Source organism: Pleurodeles waltl, chromosome 6 (assembly GCF_031143425.1).
Source record: "Pleurodeles waltl isolate 20211129_DDA chromosome 6, aPleWal1.hap1.20221129, whole genome shotgun sequence".
Classification (NCBI taxonomy): Eukaryota; Metazoa; Chordata; class Amphibia; order Caudata; family Salamandridae; genus Pleurodeles; species Pleurodeles waltl.
The window spans coordinates 399714019-399734718 of record NC_090445.1 but is presented as its reverse complement, the minus strand read 5'-3'; the positions used below and the strand labels follow the sequence as shown (position 1 = coordinate 399734718).

The window sequence follows — 20700 nt, the reverse complement described above, 5'->3', positions numbered from 1 at the left end:
GTTATGGATATCCCCTTCTGGCAAAAAATAAATTCCATAGGAAATGATGAGATTCAGATTTTGGCAGATGGGATATCCGTCACCATTTGGAAAGAGTAAATCATCCGCCAATATCTAAATCAGGCCCTAGGTTCTCAAGTCCTTTAATGGCTGCTGCACGATTTTCTTTTTGCAGCCAGCCAATCGGAGTGCTCACTCCTATGGGAACAATGAGGAACAATACGTGGATGGTTTCTCACTGCGTTCACCCTGTCGACGATCCTCTGCCATAACTCAGTTTTCCAGGCTATGGATGTCTGCTGGACCTGTGCTCAACACAGTTGTGGCTCCACACTGACGATTTCGTTGACCATGACCCTCAACTCCTTGTCTGTGAATTGTGGGTGTTTTTGTGGTGCCATGGTGGTTGTGTTGTGGGTGGTGGGATGTGTGATGTGCAGGGATGCTGGGTGTGCTGTTAGTTGGGTTGAGCTTGTGTGCTAAGGTGTACATGTGGTTTGTGGTGTTTGTATGCAATGGTGACGTGCGAGTTGTGTTGCTGATGCTGTTGTGTGTTGTGTGATGCGTGTTCAGTGTGGTGGTGCCTATGATATCCAGGTGCAGTGTCGTCTGTTAGTGCAGTCTTCCCTCTCTCTGTCAAAGTTTCTGGATGCAAAGGATTGGGGGATGCGTAGGGGTGTGTTTATTTAGTGCTGTGATCAGGTTGTGTGGTGTGTGTATGCGTATCAGGTGTGGGGTATTCATATTGTCCAATGTGGTGTTGTGTTCTTGTGGAGGTGCGTTTTTTTGACTGCGGCGGTTTGGACCACCGTGCAAAGACTATGGTGCTGGTTTGTGAGTCGTAATTTGGAGGGCGGGATGTTGTCGGCTTGGCACTGCTGACAATGGAAATGCCTCTCTACTGCCATCGGTCAGGCCGATGTTTTTAGATTTTTGACTGTTTTTAGGCGATGTTCTGTTGGTGAGTCGTAATACGGTGGACTTCGAAAATTACCGCCAAAGTCGTAATGACCACCTTAGTGTGGCAAGTGACCGAGAAGGAGCCCTACCTCAGATCATTGGAGAGTAGCAATGTGCATTGAATAAGTCAAACATTCAGGTTTTCAGTTGTTTTTTTAATCTGTCCTCAGGTTAAATCATCATAAGATAAGTGGGCATGCAGCTCCATGACTTGGCTCCTAGGACCTTGAATGATTTACGTCCTTTGGTTTTCAGTTTGAATATAGAAACCTTAACAAGATTAGCCTTCAATGACCTCAGCTCGCTCACAGGGACATAATGGGATAATCTAATAGATATGTATTCTGGTCCCAAGGCTCCGTAAGCCCTAAATACAAGAAGAAGGTTCTTGAATAGAATTTGTTTATGAACTAATAGCCAGTGACACATTCTCAGCGCCCTAGATGCTGAGGCCCCGTGAGGACGTTTTTTAGAACCAACCTGGCTGCATTATTCTTTTGGGGGAGGGGATGGGAGGTGGAATTAGAAGTAGGCCACCAGAGGATGGATTAGGAAAGTATTGGAGCTTCCGAAGAGTATACGTTTTATCGGTGTTGCATTTAAGGTGGTTAGCTTACATCTACCAAATAATTTCATTCATACAACATTTGGCATTAAGCTCTGAGCCCAAGGAAGTCTTATCTAAGGAAGCAACATCAATACCAAATGATGAGATTAAAGTGATTATGGGGGCCTGTTGGACCTGGCCTTTTTACTGGGTCATCCCCAAACGTTTTGCCTCCTTCCTCCTATTTTTTCTGACAGGTTGTTGTTGGCCTTTGAACTCTGGGCACTTTACCACTGCTAACCAGTGCTAAAGTGCATATGCTCTCTGTGTAAATTGTACTGTTGATTGGTTTATCCATGATTGGCTATTTGATTTACTTGTAAGAACCTAGTAGAGTGCACTATATGTGCCTAGGGCCTGTAGATTAAATGCTACTAGTGGGCCTGCAGCACTGGTTGTGCCACCCATTTAAGTAGCCCCTTAACCTTGTCTCAGACCTGCCATTGCAAGGCCTGGGTGTGCAGTTTCACTGCCACTTCGACTTGGCATTTAAAAGTACTTGCCAAGCCTAAAACTCCCCTCTTTCTACATATAAGTCACCCCTAATGTGTGCCCTAGGTAACCCCTAGAGCAGGGTGCTGTGTGGGTAAAAGGCTGGACATGTACCTGTGTAGTTTATATGTCCTGGTAGTGTAAAACTCCTAAATTCGTTTTTACACTACTGTGAGGCCTTCTCCCTTCATAGGCTAACATTGGGGCTGCCCTCATCCATTTTTTACGTGGTAGCTGCTGATCTGAAATGAGTAGGAAGGTCATATTTAGTATGGCCAGAATAGTAATACAAAATCCTGCTGACTGGTGAAGTTGGATTTAATATTAGTATTCTATAAATGGCACTTTTAGAAAGTGAGCCTTTCTTTGCGATTAAATCTTTCTGTGCCTTACAATCCACGTCTGGCTAGGTTTAGTTGACAGCTCCTTGTGCATTCACTCAGACACACCCCAAACACAGGGTACTCAGCCTCACTTGCATACATTTGTATTTTGAATGGGTCTTTCTGGGCTGGGAGGGTGGAGGGCCTGCTCCCACACAAAGGACTGCCACACCCCCTACTGGGAACCTGGCAGACAGGATTGAACTGAAAGGGGACCTGGTGCACTTCTTAGCCACTCTTTGAAGTCTCCTCCACTTCAAAGGCATATTTGAGTATAAAACAGGGCCTCTGCCCTACCACCTCAGACACTTGCTGGAGAAGAAACCTGAACCAGAACTTGCATCCTGCCAAGAAGAACTGCCTGGCTGCTCAAAGGACTCACCTGACTGCTTTCTGCAAAGGACTGCTGCCTTGCTGTTGACCTGCTGCCTTGCTGAACTCTTGCCTTGCTGCAGAAGTGTTCTCCAAGGGCTTGTATAGAGCTTACCTCCTGTTCCCTGGAGTCTCAGGACCAAAAAGACTTCCATCTTTCAACTGGACTCCTTGTACGCCCAAAAATTAGACGCACAGCTTGCTCCGCGGTGAAAAATTCACAGTACGCCGATCCGAAAAGACGCCGCTCGACCCGCAAGGAAAAGATCGACACAACGCCTGCGGTGCATCCGGAACTCCGACGCACGGCCCGTCTGGAAAACGCCGCCCGACTTCCAGAGGGGAAACCGATGTGACGCCTGCCGTGAGGGAGAAAATTCCACGCAGCCGGACAACAAGCCCAGGAATCCACACACAGACCCGAGAGTCTGAAAACCCAGCGACCTACAGAGGAGACTGTCCGTGCGCCGTAAATCGACACAATATCTTCCCCGCGTGAAAAATAACGACGCATGTCTGTGTGTGAAGGGGCGAAACCGGCGCACACACAATTTTTCCACGCATCTCCACTCCAAACCAGGTACTTTGTGCTTGAAAGAGACTTTGTTTGCTTTTTAAAGACTTAAGTCACTTCATATCACTTTTCAGTGATATCTCTACAATTTCTTATTTCATCTTTTATCATTTTTGACCTGCAAATATCCAGATAAATATTATATATTTTTCTAAACACTGTGTGGTGTATTTTTGTGGTGCTATATTGTGTTATTGTATGATTTATTGCACAAGTACTTTAGACATTGCCTTCTAAGTTAAGCCTGACTGTTCAGTGCCAAGCTACCAGAGGGTGGGCACAGGATAATTTGGATTGTGTATGACTTTCTCTGACTAGAGTGAGGGTCCTTGCTTGGACAGGGGGTAACCTGACTGCCAACCAAAGACCCCATTTCTAACAGGGCCACATAAATAATACATTGCGCCGGGCTCCAAGACCGTTTTTTCTGGGGAAGAAAAACATCCTAACATGACAGATTGTCTTTGATTGGAGAGGAATGATTAATCCAAGCCAAGGCCCAATGAGAAATGCCACAGTCCCGAGCTCATTGCAGCAGTATGTAATGTGAGATGGTGTAAAATGCTGTACATAGATCTAATAAGATCAGTACTGTGTTTTTACCTGTGTCCAATGTCATTTTAACTGTGTCAGATGCTTCTAGCAATGTGGTCTCAGTAGAATGTTTAGGTTGAAACTCGATTGTTTCAGGTTCAAAGTATTAGCTTGCTCTAAGAATGTCATAATTTGTGAGTTTTAAAAAAAATCTATTTTGATTATTGTATACAAAACATTAACAACAATCTTGCGGATCATTAACAGGGGAGCAGCAAGGGAAACAAGGGGGTAGCGAAGAGGGGAAGGGGAAGGTGAGGGTAAAAAACAGGAGCAAAGGAGCAAATTAACAAATTAACAAGTGAGGAAGTAGAAAAAACGACTGCAGCACATGGAGGAACATACACTTAACTGGCTTTAAGTAAATATTGGTGGGACAAGTACATATACATGAATTGTGTCTGAGCACACGTGCCAAGTGAGGGAACGGTAAGGCAACGGGCGCACAAGGAGGAGGTGATGTAGGAGGCAACAGGTAGCAACCATGCTGCGTGGCATGCCCCGGTAGGGGGAGGGAGAAAAATGGAGCAGCCAGCCATTGAATCTCATGGCAACATCGTTGTTTGGCCACCCACAGGGGCAGCCCTGCCCACACGATTTGGGTTGGAGAGTATGACAGAGATCAGTGAACCCCCATGCATGCAGGGCAGAGCGAGCACAGCAATCAAGAGTTGCTCCCACTCGGGGGGTGTTGTTCTTGACCTCAGTATTAGTGACAAATACCTCCCACACCTCATCACCCCCCCGACAAGGCCTTTATCCCTCATGTTGCGGAGCACACCAGCCTCAGCTCAAGCCCACCGTAGTAAGTCCTGGAGCCATGTGTTAATATCAGCTGCAGTAGGAGCTTTCCACTGCATCGCAGTGCGCTGTTTAAACAATACACATGCCAAATCAATAAACCTGTGGAGTTGTTTGTCCCCTTTAGTCTTGGTGTGAAGTCCTAGGAGGCAGGATTCAGGGGTTGGGGATAATGCATGACCCGATACGTCCCCTGTTAATTCAGTTATTCCTTGCCAGGTGCACAATAGTGGAGGGCTAAACTGCTCCTGGAAGCCCACCTCACAGACATCGAGGTGTACGAGGGGAACAAGGCCTTGCTGTGTTGTGGGGATACATTTGATTGGTGTAGGTAATTGAACTGGGTGAAATGGAAACTTGCATTGCGCGAAACTCTCTTTACCCGATTGTAATGATATCTGTATTTAACCACTGCTCCATCTTGACCACTGGCTCCATTTTGTGCTTAACTTAGCTTCAAACACCGTCACAATCGTGATGCAGGTATTTTACCACGCACAACTTATGCAACATGTTTTTCGCTCATGCTTTCACACTTTGTGCTATTTCTCACCAAGGGCAGGTACATAACGTGGGGGAGTTAGGAGCACAGATAATAAGATGTACCAGAGGAAAATGTTTATGGTACAGCAGGGTACAGTTCGTTCTTGGAAGCGCACTTTGGGATGTGGCCAAATCTCTAATGTGCTCTTTCAACACGGACTGGTACAGCCAATGTTTGAACAACAACTCACTTTGGGATGTGGCCAAATCTCTAATGTGCTCTTTCAACACGGACTGGTACAGCCAACGTTTGAACAACAACTCAAAATGTGGGACTGGGAGTTTCTAGAATTCTCCTCTCCAGCTTGTTTAAGGTTTTTAAGAGGGCAAATTGATGACTGCGGTTAGATCAAACTCATTCCAGGAGGGGGACGCCTTTGCCTGGTACATTCCCATTAAGGGTAGTTCTCTCTTTCGACAGTCGTCTTGGTTCCTGGCTCGAAGTTGGCAAAGAGATGATGTCTTTACTTCACCCCATGGTGATGCATTTTCTAATTCTTATTTTTAGCTTTGGGTTGTGAATGAATATATAATCACTGTATGTGCAGATATATAATCCATGATTAAAGTAGTGTATTGACATTGTTTGTTTCTATGATCATCAGTATTCTACTGCTGTGATCATTTTTGGAAGTGTATTCGTGTTGCTGCGTTTGATCTGCATGTTTCCTCAATTCGAACCTTAAAAAGTGCTTTAATAAATGTATTACTCAGACTAAGAGCTCTGCATTGTTGGAATTATTTTTATTCGTGTTTCCTCTCAGTCTGAAGTAGAAGCATACACCAATGAAGACCATAATTTTTGAGGGCGTGGGTTGGGGGAGGACTGTGTTCCATCGGGCAAGGGCACCCTCCATGTAAGAATTAGTGCTCATGTGCTCATGGTTAGGGCTATGTATACCAGGGAGACAGCTTTCATGGGGCCTATACCCTCCAATAGCAAGTAGAGAACAAGCGACAATAGTGGCTCAGTGGCTCCTGCCCTCCGTGTGTTGCATATTACTTGTCGGATTAGGCAGTAGGTTAGGAACTGTCCAAGGCCCATCGTGTGAGTGTCAATTATGTTATTATATGAAACAAACAATTCCCTACTAAAAATAAATCTCCCTTAGTTGTCAAACTTGCTTATGTCTACGGTGTCATATTGTGTTGCTTAGTCAGGATTGCGAGCATCGGGCATTTGAACCACAAGAATTAATGGTGAATATGGTAGGACTGAGGATTTGCTGTATGTCGATCTGACAACCATGTATAGATACTAATTAGGCCCAATCGTGCATGTAGGGATGCAGTTTCTGTTTAGGGAGAATTGGTTAGCCAAAATAACGGCCGTTGTAATTGTGCTGCAACGTAATATTAGTTTAAAGTCCTCTCCTCTTGCCAGCAACATGGAAATGCGCCCTACAGTGTGGTGAAATGTGGGGCCTTTTAAAACACCTACCTGGCGTGCTGAAGATGTGCTTCATCGTCTGTTGGAAGAGAAGACAGGCATCAGCAGTCCTCACCCTCTGCCAGCAGTACAGAAATGTGTCCAATGTGGGAAAAAGAGTGGCCTTTTGAGGGGTCCACATGGCGGGCTGAAGATGTGCCCTGTCTCCTGCTGGAAAATAAACTTTGGGGTCTGTAGTCTTTCCCCCTTACAAGCGACATAGAAATGCGTCCCCTTGGAGGCAATGGTGTGTTGTAAATAGTGCTGCCACCTTTTTCAGAGGAATATTCTGGCCTTTTGTTTGGGTTTTCCTGTTCTGGAACACCAAATGCTGACAGTGAAATAGAACTTATGTAATATTCTTGGTACTCCAATATATCATTAGTGAGAACATGTGTGTGCTATTTTAACTTTATATTTTTGTTGCTGCCTTCCACATAAAAATAAAGGCCAGGCTCGTAATATATTGGTCAGGTGATTTTTAGCACCAGTAGCTTGTTCCCCACTGTAAAATCAGCGTGAATGGCACCACACAGTGCACCAGACGCTGCTTCTTTCTGCCGCTTGAGTAGATTTTCTACTTGAATGGCAGCTTTATTAATACTAAGTTCTGACCTGCTGAGAACACCAGCATTAGGTAATCTGGTCGGGAGGAGCTCTAGTGCCTGTAAATCATGCTATGGGAGGCAAATTCTTGCTCACACTTGGCACCATTAAGTTGTCAACTCGTCAACTTAATGCTGGTGAGCCAAATGTGAGGAAAAAACTCAACCACCCGGTTCTTGGCAGAGTTTTGCGAGAACTCCACGCTCCAAGGGGAATATGGAGTGCGCAAAACTCTGCAAACTCTGATGGGGGAGCTGAATTTTTCACCCACTCCTAGTAACTAGAGGCCTGTCTGGTTCTTTGAACTAGTATTTACATTTTCCAAAAATATTTGAATGTAAAAGTGTCTACCATATACCTTTTTTGATGTGGTCGGAAGCTAAAAAAACTTTGCAGCACATACATTTTATGCAATAAAAATATCATACTGTCAGAGTAAAGGACATGTTAGGAATTCTTGATTTTGCCTTTGATTGTACAAATAGTGAGAATGAAGATGGGAGGAGAGAGTTAAAATATTAGCAGAGTGAAGGGTGTGTGTGTGCGTGTGTGTCTGTGTGTGTGTGTGTGTCTATGCAGTTGAGATAAGAGATATTGTAGATTATGTAGGACAGAGAGACTGTGTATAGGGTAAGAGCTTGTGGCTTTGCTTGACAGTCATGGATGTCTATTCTCCAAAATGCAAGGTGCTGTGGAAGTGACATCATATGACCAACTATCTTTTCACTCTCTCACCAGTTACTGTCTCTTTCATGATCCTTCTGTTTTCACCTCTATCTTAAATGGGTTTTGGTCACTAATCCTTGTTAGACCTGAAAGACTTAGGGTGGTCATCTCACACATTTTTGCCTGCCTTCCTCCACTTTTCTGACACTGGTTTTGCTGGTTTTATGACTCTGTGCACTTAACCACTGCTAACCAGTGTTAAAGTGCATATGCTCTCTCCCTACAAACATGGTAACATTGGTTCATACCCAATTGGCATATTTGATTTATTTGTCAATCCCTAGTAAAGTCAACTATATGTTCCCAGGGCCTGTAACTTGAATGCTACCAGTGGCCTGCTGCACTGGTTGTAGCTCCTTAATCATATCTCAGCCTGCCATTGCAAGGCCTGTGGGTGTAGTTTCGCTGCCACTTCGACTTGGCAATCAAAGTACTTGCCTAGCTTTAAACTCTGCTTTTTCTACATAGGTCACCCCTTAAGGTAGGCCCTAGGTAACTCATAGGGCAGGGTGACATGTAGATAAAAGGCAGGACATGTACTTGTGTGTTCTATATGTCGTGGTAGTGGAAAACTCGTAAATTAGTTTCCCACTACTGTGAGGCCTGCTCCTTTCATAGGATAGCATTAGGGTTACCCTCATATATGGTTTGAGTGGTAGATTCTGTATGGCCAGAATGGTAATAGAAAAGTGTGCTTATTGGTGATGTTGGATTTTATATTATTATTTTAGAAATGACACTTTTAGAAAGTGAGCATTTGTCTGCACTTAAAATCCATCTGTGCCTTACAGCCTGTCTCCAATCCATGGCTGGGCTGGGCTGGTTTGGTTGACAGTTCCCTTGTGCATTTCACCCAGACAACCACAAACACAGGATACTCAGTCACACCTGCAATCATCTGCATATTCAATGGGTCTTCTTGGGTTGGGAAGTGGAGGGCCTGACACTTACATTTTAAAGGCTAGTGGCCTACTCTCACACAATGGGCTGCCAAACCCCCCACTGGGACCCTGGCAGGCAAACCTGTACTGAAAGGGTACCTTGTGCACTTCAAAATCACTCTTTGAAGTCTGTCCCAGTTCAAATGCATTTCTGAGTATATAAATTATATAAATTATATAAAGTATATAAATTGGTTCCCTGACCCCACCAGATCAGACACTTCTGGACCTGAACCTGTAACCTGTCAAGGGGAAGTGCCTGGCTGCCCAAAGGACTCATCTGAACTGCTTTGCTGAGAAGGACTGCTCCTCTGCTGTTTGTCTGGTGCCTTGCTGCCCTCGGACTTTGCTGAGAAGTGCTCTCCAAGGGCTTGGATTGAGCTTGCCTCCTGTTTTCTGAAGTCTCAGGGCCAAAAAGACTTTATCTCGTTAAGGAACTCCTTGTGTGCCAAAAATCAATGCACAGCTTGCCGGAAACGACACACAGCCTGCCTTGTGATGAGTAAATTGCCGCACAGCCAACCCGGAATGGTGTAGCCCGAGTTCCTGAGTGAAGATGCGACCCAGTGCCTGCCTTGCAACTGGAAATTGGACGCACAGCCCTACCGGATAGACGCACAGCTGAGCCGGAATGATGCAGCCTGACTTCCAGAGTGAAGAATCAACGCAGCATCTGTCGTGCAACAGAAACTTGGACGCATCGCCATACCAGATCGACGCAACGCCTGTGAATTCATCCCACGCGCCAAGAATTTCCACGCATCGTCCCTCGGCGTCAAAAAGATCTCTGAATTGCGGTGAGGAACCAAGACTGTGCACCGGAAATCGGCGCAATGCCCCTTGCAGCGTTGAATGAAACAACGCATCATCTGTGCTGCACTTGAAATGCTCGTGCACACACTACTTTTCCACGCATCTCCTCCTCTGTGGTCCCCGTGCGTGTTATGTTTGACGCAAACCAGGTACTTTGTGCAAACAAGAGACAACTGTTGATTTCTAAAATTTACGACTTTTAACCTTGCAAAATTAATATCTCAACTTGTGCTTATTGAATCTTGATCGTTTTGACCTTAATTTAACTGGATACATATTTAATATTTTTCTAACCCTCTGTGGCATATTTTTGTGGTGTTTTCACTGTGTTACTGTATGATTTATTGCACAAATACTTTACAAAATGCCTTCTAAGTTAAGCCTGACTGCTCAGTGCCAAGCTACCAGAGGGTGGGCACAGGATAATGTGGATTGTGTGTGACTTACCCTGACTAGGATTGTGGCCCATATTTGGACAAAGGTAAATACCTCTGCCAAATCCCCTTATAATGTACCATGTCTTCACCTCTCCCACCAGACATTCTCTTCTGTTCTGTCTTCTTCACTTATCTTTCACCTGTCTCCCACACCTCTTATAATCTATGGCCTGCTTCTTTCGCATCCGCCTGTCATAATATCCTCTCAATATCTCTCCAATTTCCTCATCCCCATCTATCCCTTCTATTTTATTTTTCTAACATGTATGTGTCTTCCTAGCTCCACTCTGTCTCTGACTCTAAGCTATATTACCCCTCTGCCTTCCATTTAGCTGTGTCACTTTACCACCACTCTCTCAATCGCCCCCTTCTTTCAGCTGTCAATTTTGCAACTGTCCATCTCCCCACCCCCACCTCTCTCAGCTGTCTTTCTAATCTGTCTTCTTATAACGCTTCTGTCTCTCACACCTGTCTTTTCCCTCTCTTGTAGTCACTCTTTGCTATCTCTTTCTCATCTCACTTTATCACATCTCTGATACTGTAACCCTGCTTCAATGGTTGTTCCCTCTCCCTGACTATCAGCTGTTTTTCACCAACATGTCTTATTTCAGCATCGTATAACTTCTGTTTCTGGGACTGCCCTTACGTCTCTCAGCCTCGGGGTAGCAAGGACAATATCAGGGGTCACAGTAGGCAAGCCATGGGTCACTGTTGCGATGCCTGGTGCCCTCTAAATGACATCAATGGACACAAAGGGGGTCATTCTGACCCTGGCGGTCATTGACCGCCAGGGTCAACGACCGCGGGAGCACCGCCAACAGGCTGGCGGTGCTCCCAAGGGCATTCTGACCACGGTGGTATGGCCGCGGTCAGAAACGGAAAACCGGCGGGAAACCGCCGGTTTTCCGCTGCGCCGCCATTGGGATTCCGACCCCCTCACTGCTATCCTGTTCCTGGCGGTTTTGACTGCCAGGAACAGGATGGCGGTGAGGGGTGTCATGGGGCCCCTGGGGGCCCCAAAAAGATTTTCAGTGTCTGCCATGCAGACACTGAAAATCGCGACGGGTGCAACTGCACCCGTCGCACCCTTCCCACTCCGCCGGCTCCATTCGGAGCCGGCTTCCTCGTGGGAAGGGGTTTCCCGCTGGGCTGGCGGGCGGCCTTCTGGCGGTCGCCCGCCAGCCCAGCAGGAAACACAGAATAACCGCGGCGGTCTTCTGACCGCATAGCGGTATTCTGTTGGGGGAACTTTGGCGGGTGGCCTCCACCGCCCGCCAAAGTTGTAATCACCCCCAAAATGTAGAATAGGTGAGGTGAGAGTGCAAACTGATGATAAGATCATGCATGGCTTTTGTTTTATACAATGTTTAATAATTTTGTGCAGTTGTTTTGCATGTCTACTGATATGAAAATGGTGCTTCTTGAAATGTGGATTGCCCTCAAGAGCGTTTGGGCATGATTACAATCTTGGCGGATGGAATACTGAACTACAAATGTGACGGGTATTCCATCAGTCGTATTACAATCTCCACAGGATATCCTGGACTCATAATATGGCGAACAGGATATCCGTCACATTTGTGAGGGAGTAACCCCATTTGCCTTTAGCATAATCAGGCCCTTAGTCTTGGAAGTTATTAGTCTCTGAGCGAAAAAGATAGCTTGGAGCATTGGTCAAATTGCACATTAATCCCGGCATTCACCAAAATTAATGGAAAGATGCCTCGAATTAGGAGGCTGCATCGTTCTGAGAAGCTAGAGAGCTGGCTTAGATCATGAGATGTTTAAAGCATTATTACACAATGTATTGTTTTCGCCTTTTAGTGCATAGTCTATATAAATAGCTTTATTTTTAATGGAAGTTTACAGAGACACATAACCAACATTTTCTACCACCTTTTGGAACTATTTAGTCCTGTTTCTATTCCAGATGGTTATGAATGTGAGATTTTATTTTCAGTGTTCATTATCATGACTGCACATTTTCCTACCATTAGAATAAAACATTTGAATATATGTTTTTGTGTTATGGTTCAAGCGTATAAGAAATGAATCTGTCCCTTGGCATTCATCCCCAGTCTCATTTTTGGGATCGTTATTTCGATCTTTACAGGGAAAGTTGAGTGAATAGAGGCTAGTTGCCATTTTCTATGTCTGAAACCTTCAACTATTTCTAATAGATTTATCATGCATTATATATTAAAATCCAGCATTTAACTTAAAGTTTACTTCACATTAACCTTTGTTATATTGCCTGTGTAATGTTTCTACATTCACACATTTCACCGTTCGGATTAAGTATGTAAAAATGCTAATTTCTCGTTGCATGTTTCTCTTGTAGCTATATTAGAAGACTGATCATCAAAACCTACTCAACCATCAATGGTAGGTTGAATCTTACTAATATTATTCACTAGTTGCCCGTAGAGGCTTCCAAATCAAACCTTTGTCTATGCCAGGTACGAATCGGATAAAATGCTCACTTGAATGAGTAAAGATAATCTAGGACAGTGGTTCCCAACCTTTTGATTTCTGTGGACCCCCACTTTAACATTAATGGAACCCAGGGACCCCCACTGAATCATCATTGGAATCCGGGGACCCTCGCCTGAGTCATTACTGGAAGCTGGGGACCTAATGTGTCAATATTTGTTAATATTTTTTAATTTTCTAGGCTCTCGCGGACCCCCTGAGAAGGCTTCGCGGACCACCAGGGGTCCCCAGACCACAGGTTGGGAACCACTGATCTAGGGTACAATCGTGTTGTCCTAACTGAAACTTGGTGCAAATCTATGGGGTGAGGGTGAGATGTGGTGGCAACAGCTGCCTACATTCACAGCCAACTTTCCAAATAACTCCTTGGTGCATTTAAGTGATCCAACTCTGATCCAAATGACCATGAGCAAACCCAGAAGAAATCTGGAACCTATAACATCAGCCCATATAACTCACAAACTTAATATAAAACTGTTTAGTTTAATTCTAAATGGGGTTACATTGAATATAAATTGTTTATCTTTAGGCCTAGAACTTCCATTTGCAGTAAGCATAGATGCAAGGAAGCATTTTAGTATGACCTAAACTTAAACTGAACGTCCTGTAACTATTCTGTTAATAATTATAAATATGTCTCTCAGCACTTATAATAAAATGATAGGGCAGCATCTGTATTCTGATTACCCGTAGAAGTGTGCGTAGTGCGTAGTTCTGTGTAATGCAATCACTCAGAATTACTCAAAACTTCAGCAAGCTAACACAGTTACTTGAGAAAGTAATTCTAAATTTAGCCCTATTTTCTTGGAGTAAAAATGCCTTCTCATCTCCAAAGTGGATTGGAGGATGCACTAAATGCACTGAACACTGGAAGTGAGCATGAACAGCTGCTCATGCTCCTTAAATGTGCATTTGGTGTAGATTTCTTCTAACCTACTTCCAGCATTTAGCGCTAGTTTCTTAGTGCAAAGTGCAGCCTTGTATCAAAATGGACATGATAATGCAATTTGCTCTAAGAAAATAGTGCTAAATGCAACAGAACATGAACAGAAGTGCATGCTCTCGCAGTAGGATTTTACTTTCCCCAAGTTACTCCTAATTACACGAGCGGACTCAATCACTTTATTATTAATACTTTTTTTATCAAAGAGTAATGTGGAATTATCAAAATTACTCTGATTACTCCAATGTAATTGAATATCTGCCCAGGCTTAATTACCATGATAAATAAAAGCAGGCAATGAAATAGCAAGAAGTGATGCAATATTTGAATAGTGAGTGATATAAATATAATATGGAAAGTCTGAGAAGAGAAGGAGTGGCTTGGGACATGCCTTACATAGAATCAAGAGGGCACTTTAGCAATTGGCTACTCTTTAAACCTTTAGAAATATCATTAGTTCCTTGCCATATAGAGTCTTTAGACCATGTATAGTCTAGTCTTTGTACTAGCTTTGGGTCCATATGTATCTAACACTTTCTCATTAATAGTAGAAATTAACAGAAAATTGATTACCTCTGTATGAAATCTCTCATGACCCCTGCATAGACATGATGACATCAATGATGAAATCTCAGATAACGTATTTGAATAGGTTACTTGATTACATCATCTATAAAAGGGCTGTAGATACTAGAAACTGAACTGTAAAAAAATCAGTAAAAAAGGCTCTGCTATTTAAAACTAAACCTTACAGCCACAGCCTTCAGAACTACATTGGTGGGGTTGGATGCAAGGCCTGGCTTCTCAAGCCCAGCACCCAACCTGTTGTGGGAGGCCAACCCATGGTGCACTTACGTTGTACATGTTAATTGACATATGTATTTATTTGTTTAATTCTTGGCATTCTTCTGCTCTGAAATGGAACCTGTTTGAAGAAAATGTGTATCTTGTCTTACAGCCTTGGTTAGCTTTCATATTTTTTTTCAAACAATGATTTGAACTTTGTAAAACTGACTTTTTATTTAAAATGTTCTGCAACAAAATGAATGTGCCTCTTGGGATATTTTTAGTACTGACTGCCCAAAAGTGAAGAGATTACTTTCTGGTTTTCTTCACCTGAGTGTATATATATTTTCTTTTGCTACAAACATCATCAGGCTATGATCAGTCTCTTGTTCCCGTGCTTGCAGGACGTCTGCAGACACTATTTCTTCCTGATCTGACTCTTCTTGTTTTCTCCACTGTGTAGCCTGGGAAATTTATTACGGATGAATTACTGCAGATGCTTAATCATCTCTGTGGTATCAAAGGATTTGAAAGCACTGAGACTCTGTTGCAAAAGTTGGTTGAAGAAAGTGTGGGTGACTTTTCTCACTTTCATCTTATCTCACCTGAGGGGTGAGAAACAAAGGTCAACGTCCCGGACCTTCTGGATGGATGCTCACTTTTTCTTGAAGTGGTTAATATTTGAACCACAAGTTCCCTTTGGACCTTTGTTAATGGAGGCTGTGAACTAGAACCTGGTGTTCCTCGGTTCTTAGCTCTGTTGTTCGAACATTGCTCTCCTAAAGATCTGAAGCTGCACAGAGTCTTTTGCCAGATTCACAGCTCACATGCAATCACAAAACCATAGACCCCCATATTGAGTATCTCAAATTGGAAAATGAGCTTTGCCATCTCCATAACATTACAAAAGGTTGTCTTGGGTATGAAAATGAATTGTATTAAGTTGTTTGAAAGTAGAGAGATCTAGGTACAATGAAAAAGACACAGAGAATGTGCTACATTTTAATTTTGTGGATCTCTGTAAACAATACTTAACTTTGATCTCAACAGAGGACGTTTCTGCTCGCAGTCTGAGCCTCAGATTTCTTATCTACTTACCTGGCCATGGTGAGAGGTCTGCTCAAATTGTCCCATCACTAGTTCATAACTTGGCACAGATTTGTATTCACTTCTGGGTGCATCTGTCCTTTGAAGATAAAACAGCACAAGTCAAGTACAGAAATCTTTCTCTCTAAATATGTTTCCTCTACATCCCACCTTGCCACCAGCACTGGTTGCAGTACAACAGCGCCTGGAGGACAGAACAGGGTATGGGACTGGAAGGCTGCACTTAACATTCATAGCAGCCCAACTGGATACTGGTCAGTAGACATGACCGAAAATCAGTCCCACAAACTATTGCTACTTTAGTGCCATTGATCCTATTCCTGCAAATCAAATCACAATGGAAACCCAGGCCCAGGTGAAGCCAATTCCAGTGTCATGCCTCAAGCCTGTCAATTGCAGATGTGTTTGAGCTGCTATCCAAGTAGATTTATAAGTGATCTGATTAGAGAATCTGCCTCTTAGAGCAAGAATAGAGATCTATCACCCAAACATAACCGTGGTCTCCGCTGCTTCCACAAGAGCCAGTGTGAATCGGCATCCCTGCTTCAAAAATCCAAGTTTCATATCTAACCTAAAGCACGTCAGCTCAATTTTTGGTCTTGAACATGAAACTCCTCCACCTGTCCCCATTTCCGCCCACCCCATGTGACAGTCCAATGGGAACTGTACCAAATATTCCACTTTCATGAATCCTCTTTGGTGGCCTTTATGATACTGTAGCTAAGTGGGAATGTGACCCATAGTGTATTCTTCTGGTGGAAATGATTGAACGCTTTTTATGTGAGTTTGCCACTTTTATGGAGGGTATGAGGAAGGTCTTTCCCAAATATACTTACATGCACATGAAGCCTAAAACAAGAGAACAGTGATCTTCTATCTTATATGATCACTCTTTACATACAACCAAAAAAACATGCAGTAATGTTCAGTCAACTCTGTGCTGGTGATAGTAATTCAATAAACGTCACAAAAGCTCTTCACTCCCTAGGATCATACTGCTCAAGGACACTTGCCATACATAGAAAAGTACACCCCACTGGGGAGCGCTAAGAGGTCATCCTTTTTTTTGTGGAACTTTAAGATAGCCAGAAGAATGTACATGCCCAGCTCACTGACCCTCCTTGAACTGGTTCTGAATTAATCCATTTAGTTGTTAAAATAAGCATCATTTTGTTTGAAAGCATTGGAGAAACATTTTGTAGTAACAATCCTAATGTGGTATTAATCCATAAAGAAAAAAGTGAAACTTTTACTAATTATTGATCTGAATTAATGAATAAAAGGGAAATACAGGGTCCAGTTTCCATGAAAGAAAAGGAAAAACAACCTTCATTTGTATCAACGTTTATTTTGTACAAACCTGAGCATTTTCTTAGAGATTGAATGACTATGGCAAAGACTCCCACTGTCCACACCTTGAGACAAGAATCAATCTTGGAGTTAATTGAAAATGGGAATACCCATCAGTAAGGGAGACAGACCTTACCAAGTACCTCAGGTCAGACATACAAACATCTAGCCATATATATGAACTTCATTTGTTTGCCTTATCTTGAAAAGTTGCCAAACCCATTGTAGATTTAGGAGCTTCTGGCACATTATTTAATAAAGCTTTTACCAAAAGCCCTGACAATATCAATGACCTGGAAAGAAAACCTGGAACCAATTAGGGCAGTGGATAGCAACATTATCTCCCTCAGGGCTAATCAGCCATGAAATTAAATGTTTATAATGGTGTGTGGCAATATCCACTCAAAACAACTCCGTTTTGACTTAACTGGTGCATCATTGGTACTTTTCTAGGTATCTAAATGTTGCTTTGACTTTGCAGTGAAGTTGAGTGGTAGCTCTGCAACCATAGAGGTGAAGGTTCCCTAATTCTATTTCTAAACTGTTACTTTTCCTTGATTCCACAAATAAGGAAGAAACAATCACTCATTATGTCACCCCTAACGAACAGGAAAGTGGGGAAACCAAGGTGCCACATCCAGGAGATCAGTTCTCTATTGCTATTACAAATACCGCTACCAAGCCATGGCATTATCAATTGCTAAAGTGACAGGCTAGTAACCTCATTACAAACTCCTTAATGTCCTGCAAGGCCTAACAAAAAATCATTTCCACCTTTACCGGACCAAGCATGGGTATGCAAGAAATAATTTCTTGTGAAAATGTATTTAGAAAACGTATCTAAAGTGATAAAAGAGGTGTAATGCTTAGCCAATACATAAAGCCATCAAGTGTTTGAATTTGAATCATGGAGGCTAGTCCTGTAAAAAAACATTTTTTTGCATCAGCAATTTACTGAGAGCAAGAGGTGGCAAAACAAAAAAAGTGGAAAGACTGAGGAAGAGTAACACTGTTTAAGTGTAAAAGCAGAAGTCTGCAAGAGTGAGATAAAGGGACAGGGAGTGTCTGGTAATGGATTAAATAGGCATGCAGTAAATTCAAGTAAATGCAGTCTTGGTATTGGGTACCCAAATTTAAATTGCACCATACCGAGACTCCTGAGCAGAGCTTTGGGAACCAGCACACATTCTTTTACAAATGAAGTACTGCCAAGGGGCCAAGATTAATAACCTCTGCCGTCCTGGTGACTACTGCCCACCTTAATTAGAGATTTCCGCCGGCCTGGAGGGGAGATCTCTTTCTTCAGTGGAGCAGTAACCACAACAGCTTCGCTGACGGCATTGAAAATTTTCATGTTTTCATGTTTCATGCAGATGCTGAGCAAACGTTTTTTTTTTACAAATTCTAACACCCAAAGCAGGAGTATTTTTTAGTAAAATATAAAATGACCGTGACTCTTTTGTAGGTTTTTTCCAAGGGTGTAGAGTAATATATTGTTTTCTCTTTAGGACAACCAACATTTTTCTGGTGGTTCCAAGCCAAAAGAAAACAAAATGTATATCGAAACATCCTCCCTAAATAGAGTGGACGGTCTGGTGTACTTGCACCAAATGCTCCAAGTTCATCAGAGAGATGGTGTACAATTTTGCCCTGGGGGAGATAGCAGACATGATAGTCCTGACTCTAAATAGAGTAGGTGGAACATCAGTTTGAGGGCCACATTTGTTTAGAAGAGGTGGGAATTGGAAAAAACCCTCTTATACAATATGCAGAATTTGGGGAAACTTGCACTTACTGTATGGGAGCAGATGCCCATGAAGATCCCTCAACTGATAAAAACAGATTGAATTATCACATGGGGTCATAAAAGGTATCAATATGGTTTGATACAAAAATATCTTACATACCTAACAGAACACTTATGTACAAATTGCCATGTTGTAGAAATCTACTCAAACCTGTGTAAAATGGTAAATAGTTACAATCTTCACAGTAATGCAATAGAGGTAATAAGTCATCCATGTCAAAGTCCAACCACCACATCCATCTGCAGTTCTTTCCTGTGCATAAAGTGACACAGAGTGGTGTCTGTGCCATTATTTGTGCAACACAATAGGTCCTGGGACACATACCTTACAAGTGCACAAAGTTCCATAACATGCACCAATATGCAGTGACCTGGCAAAAGAACTCTTATAAAATATGTCTGCCTTGCAAATACAATCCATGCAACAAATAAATTGAAATTAAACTAACTGAGCCGGATCGACATATCGGTCATACAGTACTATAGGATAGTGTTGACTATTAATGCAGTTATTGTTTTAATGGTATTTGCATGATGATGTCAGCCTATTCATGTGTGTAAAAAGGACAGAGAGAGGTCCTTGATGCCACATATCTATGACGGACACCTTTGGACCTGTTAACAATATTGTTGAGCTTGTCGCTGAGGCAGTGTAGTCGGTGACTGACATAGAGGATGAACACATTCAAGCAGGAGACCCCACTGTGTTGATCACCTTCAAGTATCACTGTAGGAAATGACAGTCTTTTGCATGATATAACCCCAGATTTGTTCCCTATCTGTATTTGTTGGCAGTAGACCTTTGTGCGTTTTACCATAATAACTAGTAGTAAAGTCCCTGTTCTCTCCCTTTAAACATGGTTGAATTGGCAGAACCATAATTGGTAATTCTAACTCACCTATAAGTCCCTAGATTGTGGTACAACGTATACCCAGGGACTCTAATTTAAATAGTACTCTTAATCTGTAGCAACTGTTGTACCATACACTACAGTGGCAGTTCAAACATGGCTTCAGGCCTACCATTGTAGCGTGACTGTAGCAGTGTAATTTGTCACAATAAACATTTTTGATGGACCAAAACCTTATTTTTAAATATTAATAAGTCACACTTAAGTAGGCCATATAGCCCATGGTGCAGAGTGCAAGGTACTTGAAAGTATGTCATATAGAAAGCTAATATGGAATATATCTTTACACTGATTAGCGCGTAAAACCTATCTTCACGGTAGCAAGGCTGGCTGGCCCACAACAACAAACTGGGATGCACTACAAAATGTAATAATACTGTCTACAATGAGGAAACTTGCTTGAAGTTTCAGTTTTGGAATCTTTGTATCTTTACTAAAAGCCTAATTTGCTGGTGCAGTCGGATGTTTAAGAAAGATTAATCAAAAGGTACTTTCAGAAAGCTACCTTCTTCCTGCCTAAATCCCTTTGAGGCTAATGTTTCATTAGCCCCTAGCTGCAGCCCTCTGAGTGCTTAAGCCCTAAATGAGGGTTAAAAACGTATCGCAGAGCAGAGACTGTGATGAGGTGTTTTCCGTTTCTCTGGCCGGATAACCATTTGGACAGTGCTCAGGGACTTAATTTACTTCACAAAGGCTATCCCTTTCACTGGCAGATATCAAATGACACTTGTGCAGGTCCCTTCCTTTGTTCACCCAGTCACACAGACAGCAATCTCAGTGGGGAAGAGAACTGCCCCTAGAGTTGGTTTGAAGTGCTTATAGAGGAGGGGTTGCTAATTTACTTGATCGGCCCTCTGGGATAGGCACACAGGCTCTGCATAAGTGAAGAAGGGTCTTACCATCTTGGATTTAGGCAGAGAGGGGTACTGTGGGATTGTTTGTAGTAGGGCACACAGAAAATATATACAAAGTTGGTAGGGTAACTCCTGGGACTTTTATCCCATTATTAGGAAGGAACCAGGAGT

The 20700-nt window shown here is 42.9% G+C and overlaps 1 protein-coding gene across 6 annotated transcripts in view; it reads left to right on the top strand.

Moving 5' to 3' along the window:
- The window catches only part of LOC138299775 (cytosolic phospholipase A2 gamma-like), a 380498-nt gene that overhangs the window by 10117 nt on the left and 349681 nt on the right, over window positions 1-20700 (top strand). Inside the window, exon 2 of one of the 6 annotated variants that reach the window (XM_069238321.1) lies at window positions 12620-12663. The exons of the other annotated variants lie outside the window; for them this stretch is intronic. Coding sequence (XP_069094422.1) covers window positions 12661-12663 — 3 coding nt within the window. The 5' untranslated portion in view covers window positions 12620-12660. The remainder of the gene's footprint in view (window positions 1-12619; window positions 12664-20700) is intronic. 6 annotated transcript variants of the gene reach the window in all.